Genomic DNA, 16,526 nt, shown 5'->3' with positions numbered 1-16,526 from the left:
TGTAACCAAAATACACATGGCAGTAGTTATAGCTGATATTGCAAATCACTTTAAAAGCTGTTGTACAAATCAACTATACAAACATGCATTAAGACAGTTTACAACACTAGAGCTATTTATTCTTCCTGGAAAAAATACTAACAGCTTGCTAAATATATATAATACTAGGGCTGACATAGCAATGTACGTATCTTCAACAGATAAAAACTGGGTATCAATTTCTGTCTTATAAACAGCTCAACAAAACAGAAGATTTAAAACAACCCACAAGTTTTGCTTAGGTATATGGAACTCCCAGAAGTCTCAAACAAGAACTGAGGTGTTTAAGGTAACTGTAACAGTTCATGTAGCACTGGCACTTGCTTAAAGTTCAGAGACCCATGCAACATCCTAGAATAAACAGGCCAACAGTGAAGCTGTTGCCTTGAGTTAATTCTTCCTAAGAACCTTCAGAATAAAATATATGCCAGCAAAAGGACAGCCTGATGCAGTAGATCTACGTGGTCTATCTTAAGCCTTTCTTTGAAGCAAATGCATTGCCCTACATACTATTTTGAAGCCAATACACCGTCCTACCTTTTAAGCCAGAAATGCAATGAATTCATTGTAACAGCCTCTCTGATAATTCCAGTTTTGATCTGAAGGAACATTTCCATGCGTTAACTACAAAGCTGCATCAACAAAACATTTGAAGCTTGCTTTGATGTGATTTGTGATTAATGCTACATAAGCTGCATTATATTTGCAGATAGGGAAAATGGGAGATGCCTGTTGAAATACATGCTTAAGTCAATAGTGTTCCTGTGACGACACTGAAAATTTCTTGGGGTTTTGGGGAAACATTCTGTCTGGAGAAAAGCCGTATGTGAGAGTTAGGCAACGGACACAGGGTAGTTAATGAAAGCATCATGGAGATGGCTACTAGCTCACAGTCTGGAACATCGACAATAAGGGCAGTCATCAAAAACATATTAAAAGCAAGCAAAAATGTAAAGCAGAGTTCCCTTTGTGGTTAATGTGTTGTACGTTCCAAGAAGAAAAAAATAAATTAAAAAGTTGACTCCCCAAGTCTGAGAATAGCACAAAACTTTTTCAGACAAGCAAGAGAGGGGTGGTCTCCTGGGTAAATCTGTGGTGAACAGCCAGATCTAGATTCTATTTCTGTCTCTTCTACCAAACTCCAATGCCCACTTGAGCATACCAACCTTAACCTTTCTGTTTGTGGTTTTCTGGTCCTGAATAGTAGAATGTGGAGCTTGCCAGTGGAGAAACGCTAAGGCTGCTCTGTAGAGTGCTTTGAAAATCTTGGGTTCTATGAAGTAGGTATTTCTGTTATTGAATTTAGGGTTTAAGATAGTTCTTGATTAACACGGTATGTGTAATAATGTGTTCAGTACTAATTTTTCTTTATCAAGCTATGTATTTGACAGTATAAAAAACTGCTAAGATACAACTTTATTTAGCCTTCAAAACCACTTCAGGACTGTTTTGCACATACAGTTGTTATTTCTTTATATTGATGGTCTAACCGGTCTTTTTTGAAGACATGCAAACTTTGAAGATCTTGTGCTTTAAAATCCTGTGAATTTTAGGGAAACTTTTTAGGAAAGATATGAATAATCTTTAAGTTACTTTCGTGTGTGTCTAAGGGATATAATTTTTTACAGCTTTTAATCATCAGAAAAGGACAATGGTCTCTCATAAATGCTGTTTTATTTACAAATCTGTGCTCTCACCATACTGCAGAGTTTGACTTTAAATGTTTTGGCCACGTCATAGTTCTCATAACAGAGATAACAGATTGAACTTTAAAATATATCATTATAAACTTAAACTTAAACCAACTGAAGCAAGAGTGTAGATAATAATTGTTCAAAGTTCCATGAATATTATTTTTGGACAGTTTTGTAGGCTGTATTCTTAGCAAAGAATTGTGTGATGCGATCAGAATATTTTTTTAAATTTATTTTTAAAGTTAAGAATATGTATCACAAGAAAAGAATTGGAAAGTAAACTTTAACTAAAATAGTCTCATTAAACAAATTCTGCAACAAGTTAACACAGCTGTGGCTGCATGTGGAAAAATGACAAAAGCTAGTAAGGGTCACATTACTTTCATTTAAGTGCTAAAACCCAGTAATCAAAACTGAGTGCAACCTGATAGACAGAACTCCAGCCACTTGAGTAGGATATAAAGTTACTGTACTTGCAAGATCATGTTGTGACTAGCTCTACTAAACCCTAGGACGCTGGCTAACTTCCAAATGCTCTGGCATTTTTGGTTGAGGAAAAATGATAGGGTTGTTGCCTGGAAAAAAAGAGATGGGAGTTAAGCTGAAAATGCAGGAGAACCTTCAGTGCTCGTGTAGCACCACTCCAAACAAGCCCTGGCAGTAGTTTTTCTACACATATCTACCTGTGTTTGCAGCCTACGCACTTCAGAATATTTTAAAGAAGCAACATGTGAGCTGAGCTCCAATTCTCTAAACAGCGAGGTAAAACATCAATATTTAGATGTTTGTATTTGTGTTACAGAAAATAATCAAAACATAGTGTAAGCTCAACAGCCCTTGTTTTCTTTAAGGAAACCAGTTTTCTGCTACTGTTTTCACTATAGCAGGCTATGGCAACTAGGGTTTTGTTGTTGGGTTTTTTTAATATAATGCAGTAAATCTTACGCTTTTGGAAACAAGAAAATTTGCATTGTCAGAAGCAGTCTCCATTTAGAGCTGCACAAGGACCGCAAGACAGGTGCAGTCAATAAAGTTTAAAGTACTACTGCCTCAACTTTTTTCTCACTGTGTCAGGCAACGGGAAAAATCAACTGCGTATGTGTGCGTGTGCTAGTCACTCATGTTGAGCTAAGTAAAGCCTGAGTCGCTTACAGGGCTACCACAGAGAAGCTACAACTGGACCATTTTGGGGAGGAACTGCAGATGCCCCACTTGTGCTCGTGTCCAGGCTCATCATGTAGGAGGCTATTCCTGTAGCTCTGTAATTTCCACTGTCTGTAGCTACGTGCAGGTTCTAACTAGTCAGAAAGGGGAATTCTGAGACAGACCTGGTAGGATGGTGCTCACCTGGAGGTATCACACATTCCCCTGTGCTCACTTTTCCATCACTCAGAGCCCAAATGCCACTGTGGATAACTGTGTCCTTTTCCACTGACTAACTGGGAGGGTGGTGAATGCCATTAGGAAGGAACTGAGCTCTTTCATCACAATTTGGGCCATTATGAATATTTTTACTGTTTCTGTCACCCAGCTTGGTATTAAACAAAGTGCAGGAGAAAAGAGAAAGAAAGTTGGGGCAAAAGTTGTAAGTTACTTTTTCCTAAGCTGCAAGTAAAAGGCTTCTGCAAGTACACCAGGGAGGAGATTTCATCGGTTTGGAAAATACTGTTTGCCAATTGTAACTGCAAGATTTAGAAATCAAAGCTATGGAAATTTAGAAACCAAACCAAACCACAGTACCGCATTAGCATTCAGATGCCCTGCAGATATTGTGTGGTATTTCTCAATTATTCACTGATGTCTCCTTGGGGAGGGGCAGGGGCATGTGGACTCTTACATCTGCGCACTAACTACTCAACTCATCCTTTCACATTCCAGTCAGCTAGCACACACCCTAGACAATTTTCTTTTAAAGCAGCAGAGCCATGTTACATTACAGCGCAAGAGCTGTTTTCGTCAACTATGTGATCCTTAATTCCAAGAAATGTACCTTTTACAGTTCATGTTACTCCTTTTTCTTTTACTCAAAAGCTGACATCTTAGACAGAACTGCGTGGCTAGCTTGAGTGGGACGCTGCACCCTGATAACATTTAACTCAGATAGTCAGAGGTTGATTTTGGCTGGCTGGCTGCTATGTGACTGCGTTATTACAGCAACCTTCCCTAAATATACATGTAGTATTTTAAGCTGTTTTCATTATAACTATAATAAGGCTTGAAGGAAAGAGAGAAAAAACTAGTTCATAGAACTGTAGGAAGGAGAAGAGGTTGTAAAAGTAGCCTTATATAACTCTTCAATTTTGTCCTGGCCAGCAGGTACAACTGACAATAATACGCAGGTTTTGCTTCAGCAGACAAGCATGAAACAACAGAATTAGGAAGGAAATTAAATATGATTATGTAAATTCACTGATCACCATAGTTATTGCAACTTTCATGTTCTCCCCCTTGTTAGAAATAACTGCACAATTCTCTTCACTAGCGATTGCCTTCAGGCAAACAGAGCTTTATTGCAGCTTAGCAAATGCTGACAAATCAGAACAGTAACAACAATGCCAAATTTATGAGCTTTTTATATAATAGTTCTACTCATATGCATACCACTCTATGTGAGGAAATGACTAAGCTTTGATCCTCCAATGTATTCCCTCTCTTCAGAGTCTAGAGACAGACTTACGCAGCTGTCCAACTGACAACTTACACAAACCCTTCAGAAAAGCAGCCTAATGCACGCACAGAAGGAATCACAACACTTTTAAGCTGGGCTATCTACCGCTAGCTATATCTGCCTTAGACCAAGGAAAAGACTGTAGTTCTGTTGTACAGGATTGTAGTCTTCCATGTGTATCTTCCAGACAAAGCTTATTCTTCTTTGCTGTGCCTTCACGAATACATGGTCAGCTGCAGCCAGTCTTCAATGGTCACTTTGATATGCCCATCTCCATTTCGGTCCAGGGACTTGAAGGCCCGGAACATGCTGTCCAGTCGTACCAAGCAGCTAATGAAGTTGTTGAAATCCATGCTGCCGTCCTCGTCGGCATACCTGCGCACGATTACCTGGCAGAACTGTTCGTTCAGGTGGAACCCTGCAGCCTTCAAGGCGCCTGGCAGCTGAGGTCTCCCAACAGTGCCTGACTGATCAGTATCATACTGCTTGTACACACACTGCCATTTCTTGATGTTGTTCCACAGATACTTAAACTCTTCAAAGCCCAGTTTTCCATTTGTATCATTATCCATGACTGCTACCATACTACGGCATGTGTCTAAGCTAAAGCCATCTGTCTTCAAGTCTTGATGTCTGGAGACGACTTTGTTTAGGATGTCCCTTAGCTCTGTGGCACACACTTCCATATCATCTCCAGCCAGCTGGACAAAAAGGCGACGAAACTGTCTGATCTCCTCACTTTCATAAGCCTCCACATTTGTAAAATGATTGCGAGGAGGTGGAGGTGGCTCTGGATTATACTGAGCCGCTGCTTCACTTATAAGATTGACAAGACCTCCAACGAGTCCTCCAATATTGGCTCCACGTCCGCCTCCTGTTAGGAGATCTCCAAGGCCACGTGCAAGGCTCCCTCCACGACCACTACCGCTTCCTCCACTCAGCAAAGCTTTAGCAAGGAACATCGTGAATATTTTTTGAAGGGAGTTACTCAGAGTTCCAGTGCTTCTGTAACTCTCGGAAGCTGCGCTGCGTCTGAGCTGGGCGTAGGCAAAACACAGCTTATCTGCATGCTTAGACTTCCCCTTGTCTGTGCATGTCTCCAGCTGTCAGAGTCGTCTCAGTAGTTTCTGTCAATTGTTGATACGTCTCTATTTCTTTTCTTCTTCTCTGCATAGTTAGCTTTGTGTGATTTGAAGAATCTTTTCAGAAAAATAAAACAAATGATGAGGCTGAAAGCCACAGAGCAGAAGTCTCAAAATACCTGTGTTCATCACTGAAGCAACCTGAAAAGAGCCCTGCCACATTACTGTACCTGTTCCTCAGTGAAGCTGATCTCCTTTAAGATGAATGTAGCAGAAGCTTACTAGAGTCTTGTCTGTTCTTGCAGTCTTTTATGCCTTCAACTTTTTAGTGAACTAAGCATTATATTGTTAATTCTAGTCACTGCTGCTGCTGCTGTGCCAGATAGGGAAGTGAAAGGAATCTTGATTGCTCTTAATTATTGTGGTGGCCACACCGTATTTCTATTGCATGTACTGTGCTTCAGGTCTCGGACTACACGTTTGTAGGAGCCAATGGTTCAAGATGGGGAGGCAACAACGAAGAAAGGATGAGTCCCTAGAGCTCTGCTAGAGCTTCAATGCATTCAGCAACTAAGGAAATATATTTGACTCTCGTCTATTTTAGAGCTTGTAAAACCTTTTTATCTAGAAAAATCTTGAAACAGTTTTAATTGGCATATACGGCACAATGATCTCCCAAGGACCAGTGAGGGCACTCCTAAAGCTAACTTGATCAGGAAGAGTGATGCTGAGTTGGGAGAGCTCCTACAATGAGAAACAAACTCCAAGTTGTAAGCAGTTGCAGGACAACATGCTGCTTGCACTGTAGCACATGCTGGATGCCTAGACGTAAGACGAATTCTGTGCTATGCTCTAGTCACTGCTGCTTCTGTTACAGTCAGAGGGGCACATCCAGAGCAATTTAATCTTCAGAGAGAAGTAGAAAATGGGAGAGATCACCACTGACTATGGGGGAAAGCCTAAATGATCAGATTAACACATAGCCTCCTTTATGGCTGGAGATAGGCAAGAGGAGTCCTTATAACGTCTAACAGCACCCTTTACAAACACAGCAGGAACATACACTCTAGTCAGCTTCAATCTGCCTTAAATTATCTATTTGCAACGGTTATTTAAGCTGTCGGAGCGTACATAAACTCAAAATCTGGGGTAGGCAAAAGGAAATATTCAGCCCTTACCAGCATGAAGATTATCATCTGATGGTGGTACAGAAACCTGATCTGATGGATGGCTGTTGTCTCACAAGCTACAAACTGACCAACCTTTTCCCATTGAAACATACGGAGGAAACTGTTAAAGAGTCGCCTGTCTAGCCTACAGGAATTACTAATCAAGAAGCTTTTACTAAGCTGGACATAATGAATTAAATATCCTTTTGGGATGTGATTTTTAACACAACATTGTCAACAAGTCAGTTAACCAACTACTCACCCTGTCAAAGAGTAGAAACAGCTCTCTGAGGACATCTGAAATAGGCAGCTTCAAGTACTCTGCGAACTCCTCAATCCCAATTCGTCCCCCTTTGGAAGCACTCGCAATAGCAGCAAAGGTATCCAGCTGCTCTCTGACATGATTCCATTTTAGGCTATGCAAACACGAGGGAGAGGAGAGATTTCTACACAGCAGATCTTGGACAGATGGAATTTCAGTAAGAGTTACTACAGTGTTCAAAGTGAAAAACAGCCAAAGAGAGCATGTGTGTACAATGCTGTACTTCCAACCTGATATTTTATATGAAATCAGCAATGAAAGACTGTTCTCCCTGGTTATTAATATTAAAAGCAGGCAGTTCTATGCTTGGGTATGTCAGACTTCCTTAGAGTAACTTCCCAACCCTAGAATCATCTGTCCAATTACTAGGCTAGTTTAGCAGAGAGCTTTTCATTACCAGAAACTCAGGGGCAGTGTTATTTTGCTGCATCATGCTCTAGGGTGAGTATTTCCTTAACAGAAGGGAACAGATCTCAGCTCTATTAGCTAACTCTCTGCTGAAACGCTAGTGTTACCGCAGCCTGAGAAGTATCTGATCTCTCTGCAGAAATACACCATGCACCTCAGTAAAAATAATTAGGATTGCCATGTATCTATTGAAGATTGTTCCAGACAAAGTTCTATAAATGGATATATAGCACATAACTTCAGATTTGACCACAGCCATGCCAGGTTATTTGATGGAATTGCATTACAATTAAGTGTTTCAGTACTCAAATTGTACTGTATGCAGACAGACTAAGTCAACACCGCTAGTGAAACATGGCTGGACAGTACAGCTACAAACAGTAACTCACTGGCTGGAGTCTCAGACTGGAAAGAAGACTCTTCCTACCACATGCTGCCTGTGCATCTCCACAAAAGTAATTTAAATTGGGTACCAAGATTACCATCAAGTGCCTAAAATAGGTACTGCTCTACCTTCCTCACCTTTTGGTGAGATTAATTCCATAAAAAGTTAGAAAAATACATTTTTCCTCTTGTAACACTACCCACAAAAATTACTTGGGATAGCTGTTACTGGGGTTTTCCTCATTTCTGATTTCCATATAGTTTATGTATGTCAGTTGTACACATAAATACACTACATTACACATGGCCAAGTCAGTTGTCAGGTGATTTATCCTTCTGTAGATGGCCGTCAAGTGCTGCAGTACTTATGCCACCAGCAGCTAAACTTCCCTTACTTGAGTTTCTTGCTAATTTTGGTGAACTCCACCAGCCCAGCTTCCATGGGTAAAGTCAGCTGTCCTGCTGAAATCATCAGTCTGCAGTCTTCAAAAGTGTGATCAGTGACTGGCACATTCAAGGCACTGAAACAAAATCAAAGAAAAATAAAAATAAATTCCTTACATTAAAATTACGTTCAGTTGACTGTTTCCCTCCTCTGTCTTAGTTTGGCTTTAATGCTAACATACAAACCAAATGAGAGTTCATCTTGAATGGCTGCAAATAGGATAAAGCACTACATATTATTTTGTGGAACCCTGAGACCCTGGAGAACAAACCACCCACTTATTCTTGCCAAGCAAATAAGGAAGCAATTTATTCCAGCTTTCCATGAACTGAACATACTATGCTCCAATGTAAGACAACCTTTAAGTTTCATGTGAGAACAATCAGGGTGGTTTAGCATAGGAATTTGACACCTCTTAGTGAAAATTCAGAGCAATTCCTGTATATGGTACCTGGGACTTGCCTAAATTGAACTTTACGGCTAGGATATGTATGGAATTGCTGAATATAAAAGAAGAGTTCTCAAAGATTTTATTAATGACTGATGACATACGTTGCCATGGTTTGTCGGACTCTGTTGGCAAAAAGAATGGGATCGTTCTTTTCTTCGTCCGTAGGAACATGAACAGGCAGAAACTGAAAGGGAGGAGTTATCCGATCAATTCAACAGCCACCACTTTATTAGCAACATGAACAGCTTCTTGCCATTGTTTGGAATGGGGGAAGAGCAGAAAGCCAGAGCCGTGCAGTGAAGTGACGGAGCTGGACACTAGAGGTCTCAGCCGCCTTAGAAACCCCTCTGGCTCCTCCACCCCAGCCACACCACCGAGACTCGGTCCAGAACCACCTCTTAGGCTGGCAGAAGCTGCTTTAATATGAAAAATCAACCCCCCAGAGAAGTACGGTATACTAAATGTATATTTAATTAGAAAATTAAATGCTGCATTGGTAAGAATGTGAGTCTGAAATACTGTACGCACCTTTTCAAAGATCCTTTATAAGTGATGTTACATACTGGGATAGCTGATGTAAGATTTTTAATGTTTTTAAGTACAGACTATAGTCCCACCTCGTACCTGGTGATTGTATCTGTCAGCATGTGACTGTTAAGTTTCCTGTAAGTTTTTGCTCCACTATGAAAATGTTAAGGAATCTTAGTTCTGAATTGTAAGTAGAACACTAACTGGATACTATACTTTGATTTTGGAGCTCCAAGCAGAGAGTAAAAAGCCCCAGCAAAATATCCTCCTCCTTCCAAACCTAGAAAACACCCCAGATGGCAACATATTTACTGCTGAGGATTTATTCAATGTTTGTATGTAAGAACTTGAAGTAACATTACACTAAAAATGTACTATAGATTAACTATTATCTAACACAGTGTGAATTAGCATCTGTTTGTTTGCAAAGCAGTGCGTATGTGGGAGCATTTTGTTCTTCCTACTTCAGTCTACAGCGTTCGCTTGCAGCTCTGTTTACCATGCCTTTTCTCAGTTACGGTTATCATTTATCTGAGTTTGCTACTTCCCGCCCTGAAACCTTGCCCTTAACTCTTAGAATACAACAATTCTAGAGTAAGTATAAGGTCTTGGTCATGGTTCATTGGAAGATACAATTGCTGATTATGTGTCAATGTGTCTTCAGTTATGTTGCAGTTGCTGGTCATGCACTGATACAGTAGTAAATGTCCCATATAAATGCAGTCCTCCTGAACAGCCTTTTAGTATTTGTTTTTAAGGAATGCTGCCTCTTTATAATCAGAAACTGTAAGTTTATGGAAATGGTTATCTGTCAAATAGTCATAACAATTTTCTGTTTATAGTTAGAAGTTTTCTCCCCTTTAAGGACAGCAGGGGTCCAGCTGTTCACATTAAGGTTTGAGTTTTCATTCCTTCTGTAAGCAGCTGCCAGCTCTGTTCAAGGTCTGACATATGTGCCTGCTTATTACAACTCCCCTTCAGAAGTCACGTATCTTTTAAATTAAGGAAGCACAGGTACACTGTACAGATACAGAAAACTGTGTCATCACTGGGTGAGATGAAGTCGTAAATCTGAGAAGTTTATCTATGCAAACATAGGTCACGGTCTTGAAAGCGGTCATTACATCATTTGAGGCTGAGGTCTTGCTCTGAGAGCAACCTAAATTTCTGGTAGGTTAAACACCACTTCTGTCGCCTTCAAAAAACCCACCTACAATTATTCATAAAACCAGTTTGCCAGAAACCACAGCTGGGGGATGAAGAATTTGGTTTCTTGGCCTCCTGAGGTGGCATGCGTGATCTCACACCCCCCCAGCTGCTTATCTGGTAAAGACTAGTAAGTATACCTTCCCTGTCAAATTGCAGTCATGTAAGAAAAATTCTTCACTGCTCTTTCAGTAGCAAAAATACCTGTCTGATCTGCTTTTGACCCAGTCTCTCTTCTTACAGAATTTGCCAAATGCTGTATCTTTTGCAGCTGTAAAACTCAAGTGCCAGGTTCACTGTTTAATCTCCAGTATCTAGTTCATTAGAACGTGACTAGACAGGCGCGCACACGCTCCCTTGGACTACAGGAGTACATCACTGTTCGTGCACAGTAGGTAGAGGCAGCACAAGAGGGAGTGGAGAGGCTACTTGCTCACAGCATGGGACATCAACAGAAATGTCCACTCCTAAATGGAGCAGTTGGATTCTCTCATTCCCCAAGCAAATCTGCCCCTTCTCTTGTTCTAACAATGGGAATGTTCTAATGGGAAGGATTTTGAAATGGGAGGAGTTTTGCATTGACGCTAAGAAATAGTTCCAGTTTGGGGACACATACCGCTGTGAAAGCTGCATTACTTTTTCATGTTTCAGTTTCATCTTTTGGAACATTAAAGTTATTTCCTAACTGGCAAGTTTGAGTTCTGTTCTGAAGTTGAGGAAAATAAACCTTCTAGTGGAAGGGCTACATTAACTTTTCCTTGCTCCCACATATATAATTTACATAGGTATATCCTTCTGTACAAAAATAATTAGGAGAATTAGCTCTTTAGTATACCTTCTATAAGTACACATCTACTGCATGTACTATACAATAACAAGGTGCTCCCTTAAAGTGAATTTCATTTCACAAAGACCATATTGCTAATTGTTAGTAGTAGCAACACTGCTTGTATGCACAGAGCTTTGCACAACTTTGCTAAGTTCTGTGTTTTGCAAATAAACAGCAAAACCTGTCTGAATCTCTCCTGTTCCTTTGGTCCCTAAACCAACTTAGTCCACACTGACAATCCTTCGTGCTCTGGTAAGGAATGTGAAGTACAACACTTAAACTGATCACACCTCAGTTATCTGGCTCCTAACTACTGTTTTGAATGTTGACTCTTTGATAGGGAGCACTTAAAGAGTATATGTTCTGATACTAAGAAGCGTGTATGTTGTTTCCATTGTCATTGGTCTGTCTTTCTGCTGTGCAGCCAATTTTAATGATCAAGGGAACCTGTTTGTTATACAAGGCTCAGTACAAGTCCCAGCCTTCAGTAAGCTCTTAGTTGCAGAAACCTTTTAGAGTTCAGTCTGGGAAGATTGGTGAGGAAGACAAGGATACTTTGAAGGGAACAGGGAAATGAGAAGGTGGGAAAAAGAAGTTGTTACCTTTAACAGAACATATTCTTAGTTTTAACATGTAAAATGTATGTTGTGATAATTAAAAATGATTTTACAACGCTTTAAAAATAAAGGCATTTCTGACAGCTTCCTTTTGGGAACTCAGATTAAGTGATACCCCGATACGGACAACAAATCTCTAGCTGTTACTCACTGTGATTCTCTTGTTGTTTCTGAGACATTTGTTTATTATTCATTAACAGTGACTAACAACGTGAATAATGCATTTATATTAAGGTATCAATTCCCTGGTTGCTGAACGTTAGTACAAAAATATTTCGGATTCTTACCTCAACTTCTACTCTTGTGAAGAGCTGACACAACGTCATTGCGCACAGCTCTTTTCTGCAGGCAAAAAGGAAGAAAAATATGCTTTACTTATTTAAAAACAAAGTATTTGCATGTCCGTAAGTGAAACATTTTAAAGCATAGACAAAACCACAACCAGTATTGGGCAAGGTTTTGAAGTACTTTGCAGTGAAGTTCCCTGAAATGCTGCTTTCGACATTTCTACAGGGCTTCTGAGGTACCTGCGGCTTGCTCGCTGGGCAGGCAACTTGTCTGTTGTCATGTATATTAACAATACTACACAGTTCTTTGGCCAGCAAAGTTGGCCAAACTTTATCTTTAAAGAGGTGAATACATATTTTAAAGCCTTAAGAGCTTTGATGCTGAGAAGAAGCTTTACTTTATCTTTTATTCTCTCATCTGCAAAATGGGACTAGTAACTTCCTTCTGCAGAACAGAAGCAAGGTTTTTTTATTATTTGCTAGCCATTTTGCAAATTATAGTAGTGTTTACACAAATGTGTTGATGAATTGCCACTATGTTCTGGACCTTCAGTGCTTTTAGAAAAAAGTCACATATTTTAGTGATGGTGGGGGAGGAAGAAACTGAGAGAGGATAAGCGTAATCACTTCCACTTCTGACCTGTTATTTTCACTTTGACTGTTAAGCAGAAATGCATTATTTTCTCTTTAAATCAGGGAAACTACAATAGAGAATCCTCAAGCCACCTTTGTTCTGTTCTTGTTTTGGACAAAATAAAAAGGAGAAAAGGAAAAGGCAGGAGAACAACTATGGGATCCTTCCCACTTCCTGCAGGAACCCACTCTTAATGCTTGATTTTCTAACACATAACATTAGGTCTTCCTCCCAGTAAGGCACAAAAGTAAGAAAGAAACAGTAAGTGAAAGCAGGAACTGGGTCAGGAGGTTTCTGAGGGAGGTTGGTACTGTCCCATCCTGGCCACAATATCCAGGAAGTTTTACAGAGAGTGTGACAGTGATCTGCGTGGGGGATCATACTTTCCTGGCTCCAGTTATTTTTGTTAAGAATCTCTAGATTCTACCCCATCCATCCTTTCTCTTCCCATGATTTTCCTAAGCTGTTCCTTTCATCTTCTCACAGATTCTGATTTGAGCCTTTATCATCCAGCCACCAAGCTTAGAGCATTTCTCAATTTTTAGTGAATGGGCAGCCTCCTCCTTTCCAAGGAATACCTCTAATTTAATTTTTCTTCAGCTATTCCTACACCATCTCTCATAACTGAAGACATAGCTCCTTTTCAATCTTCTGGAATAAATCCTTCATAGGGGAAAACTGTAGCATGCTACTGAATTTGCAACATTCACTACTCTCAGTATGCTGATAACTGTAACAGCAGTAATAACAGCAAGAAATTCTTGGGAAGCTGAGATGGACATTTTCATCTAGGTCATCAATTCTACCTGTGCAGATGCTAGGATTAATTAATGATACCTTAAAAGGCGCTTATGATCTGCTCCATTAGTTCAGATGTGTTTCAAAATCAGGGGCCTTAAAAATCTTAGTCACTTAGTGAATCAGTACTACCGTACTTAGATACACTACATACTCCAGATGAAAATGTGGTATATGCATTCTGCAAATCCACATTTTAACGAATGGTTATAAGGTGAAAAGTATTTTCCAGACATATTTTCAGTGCAGCCATAGATGTTTTTTAATCCTTTAATAAAATATTTTAGCCTATCAGAAGGCCACCTGTGTTGAGTAAACACAGATCCATGGCCTAACTGGTTTATTGAAACCTTTTTCATTATTCCAATGTCAGATACCGTAGCCTCTTCACTGGGATCTCAAACAGTTGCTTTTGCTGAGTCAAGCAAAAATAATCTGAATAACCCTAGATGTCTGAACAGGGAAAGATGAGGAAAATTAATACTTTTTTGGTGCATCTTCTTCATTTACTCTCAAATGACTTAAAATGAGATGGAGGAATGAATAAACAGAGGGGATAAAATAACATTTATTTATTCTTATTTGTATACCATGTAGGAAACTGTAAACATGTATGGATTTTGATGACTATGATTGTTTCCCAAAGACAAAGAATTTCACATCTTACTTTTTCTGTAATGTGCAACAAAATGCTTCCCCACTTGCAAACCCTTTCTCTAGCCATTCAGATATGAAATCCACTGCATGACAGCATTATCCCCAAGTATTTCCCCCTCATAAAAACAGATTGAGAAGAACATGTGTCTTGGCTTAGCTGAATCTGTCTGGCAGACTGTTTAGCAATGGGGGAAAAGAAACCTGTATGTAATTTTCGGTAGGATGAAGAAACTTACAATGAATAGCCCTGCCATGTCCAGGTCACAGTATCCTAAGGGAAAAAATAAAGCACAGAAATGTATGACAAAACCAGATTAAAGTTAGAGAGCAGGTCAGTTACAATACAAAACAGGCACAAGTTTAGTCAAAGCAGGTGATTGATGATTTTATAGTCCTGTAGTGAAAATAAAGGTGTCAAGGTGACTAGTATTCCTTGCCTTAGAAATCTGGAAATAAGCATGGCAGACTTCTGATAATATCAATTAGGAATAAAATTTATAGTTACTTAAGTATTTTAAATCATTCATTCTGATTCAAACAACCAAAGTAGGAAAAAAATAATCTAGTAAGACTTTTTCAGAGGACTTCGCCAGTCCCTTTAGAAAGGCACCCTCATAAATATATTTGATTATTTTTTTAAGGACATTTCTGCATAGGTAATCTATCATGCTTTTTTGGCATTGCTTTTTTTTCCTTATTCTAGGTTTATTACTTCTTATAAGTAATTTTGACAATGTATACTGCAGATCCTGAAATCCTATCAGTGAAATGAGATACCAGTCCCCTTTAGTGGTTCACTTCAGTTTTGAAATTGATCTGTAAAAGAATTTCACCAAGGAATCTTTGTAAATAACAACAATGGTAACAATCACTTGGTTTTCATCTTAAAAGCTGTAAGGGATGAAAGTTCAGTCTTTTCTGGACTTGTTGGATGACCAGATAATCAAATAAAAAGTTAACAAGTTGCTAGACCCATGTCCCAGCCTTACACTTGCCAGTGAAGCAGACCAATAGGGCTGTACCCCTACACCTGGCAGAAAATGTAAACATTTACTTGGCAAAACAAGGGAAAGTTGCATGAAAAAAAACCACCTGCAAAGCCGCCCTCCTGAGGTGCCTGAAGGAGCGGGTGCTGGAGGTACTGCGTGACACAGCTTTGCTTTTGCTCAGAAACTTTGCAAAACCCTTTGCAGTAAGAGCGTTTTGAGCTTAAACAAAAAATTATGACTAGTAGGGAAGTTGCGTGCATTTTAGACTTCAAAGTACAGGCTCTGCGGCTTTGCAGGAAGTTTCTAACTTCCGCTGCAATACTTTCCCATGCTCCCTCTTACTTGAACTATAGCTAAGAAGTCCAGCAGTAAGTTTTTCACAATCAGAATAGCAACTACACCATAATGACACTTGGGAAGCCTTGCTGCTTCCAGGAGCTTTCCAATGCTAAAGCCCAGGACAATAGATTCTCCAGTGACAATGCAAAATATTTACTGTAGGTAGCGTTTAAGTCAGGATTTTGACTTCCATACTACTAGTTAGTGATAGAAGAAAGTTCTCACCAGCTTGTTGGGGTATCGGAGCAACACAGGTTGTACAGGGACTTGTGGAACAAAGGCACCTGCAACCCAAAATTAGAATTGATTGTTAAGACCAAGCTTAATACAGCAGTTGGGAGTTTTAGGTGATTCAAGACATTGTATCTGGAAGGAGAAATTTTTAAAAAGGCAAGAAGAATGCAAAGTGTTCTTGTTTTGTTTGCGTAGCTCTTTTTTTTCTTTTCCTTTTTCGTTTCTTTTGTTTTTGTACATCAGCAGAACAACTAGCAAGTTATCAGAACAGAAAAGGGTTAGTCTCCACTTCAAGGAGAAAGCTGTCTGAGATCTGAGATTCCTGCACTGTCAAACTCGTTTTCTGTGTATTATCTCCCCATTGACTGGCATTCATTTCAAAGGATTAGATGCTCACAAGGCTGTTGAGCATTTCCTGAACCCTTCTCTGTTCTGATCATCTTCCTAAGTGATATAGATCTGAGCATGAACTTCGCTACCCAAGACACTGTTCAGCAGTAAGAAAGGAGAACAACATGGCTTTAACTGAAGTGCAGCACAACAATCTAATGATCAGTGATGCTATCAAGTATCTGTGTTAAAAATAATCTATGGGCCTGCCTTGCTAAGCACTATGCAAAGAGATTTCGTAACTTGGTTGCCAAGTCCTGCATGGGAAAATGCACAGGAAGGGCATGACTGTAAGTTCATCTAAAAGAACATCTTAAGTAGTATATATTTTGGTAGTTCATCTCATAATAATCACA

At 39.6% G+C, this 16,526-nt stretch overlaps 2 protein-coding genes and 1 long non-coding RNA gene across 3 annotated transcripts in view; 1 reads left to right on the top strand and 2 right to left on the bottom strand.

Annotated features, from left to right (window-relative positions):
- LOC121098122 overlaps window positions 1–16,526 on the top strand; it is a 426,198-nt gene that overhangs the window by 143,976 nt on the left and 265,696 nt on the right. The gene's annotated exons all lie outside the window — the stretch shown is intronic.
- The window catches only part of LPCAT2 (lysophosphatidylcholine acyltransferase 2), a 32,699-nt gene that overhangs the window by 3,872 nt on the left and 12,301 nt on the right, over window positions 1–16,526 (bottom strand). Inside the window, exons 6-11 of the mRNA XM_040615769.1 lie at window positions 15,772–15,830; window positions 14,455–14,489; window positions 12,130–12,184; window positions 8,764–8,846; window positions 8,162–8,287; window positions 6,915–7,068 (exon numbers count right to left, since the gene is read on the bottom strand). Coding sequence (XP_040471703.1) covers window positions 6,915–7,068; window positions 8,162–8,287; window positions 8,764–8,846; window positions 12,130–12,184; window positions 14,455–14,489; window positions 15,772–15,830 — 512 coding nt within the window. The remainder of the gene's footprint in view (window positions 1–6,914; window positions 7,069–8,161; window positions 8,288–8,763; window positions 8,847–12,129; window positions 12,185–14,454; window positions 14,490–15,771; window positions 15,831–16,526) is intronic.
- On the bottom strand, window positions 15–6,884 carry CAPNS2 (calpain small subunit 2). Its single transcript, XM_040615794.1, has one exon. The coding sequence runs from the start codon at window positions 5,361–5,363 to the stop codon at window positions 4,617–4,619; it is 747 nt and encodes a 248-aa protein (XP_040471728.1). The 5' UTR covers window positions 5,364–6,884; the 3' UTR covers window positions 15–4,616.

This window comes from Falco naumanni, chromosome 15, assembly GCF_017639655.2.
Source record: "Falco naumanni isolate bFalNau1 chromosome 15, bFalNau1.pat, whole genome shotgun sequence".
Lineage (NCBI taxonomy): Eukaryota > Metazoa > Chordata > Aves > Falconiformes > Falconidae > Falco > Falco naumanni.
The sequence above is the reverse complement of the archived record's forward strand: the minus strand, read 5'-3'. Positions and strand labels throughout refer to the sequence as shown.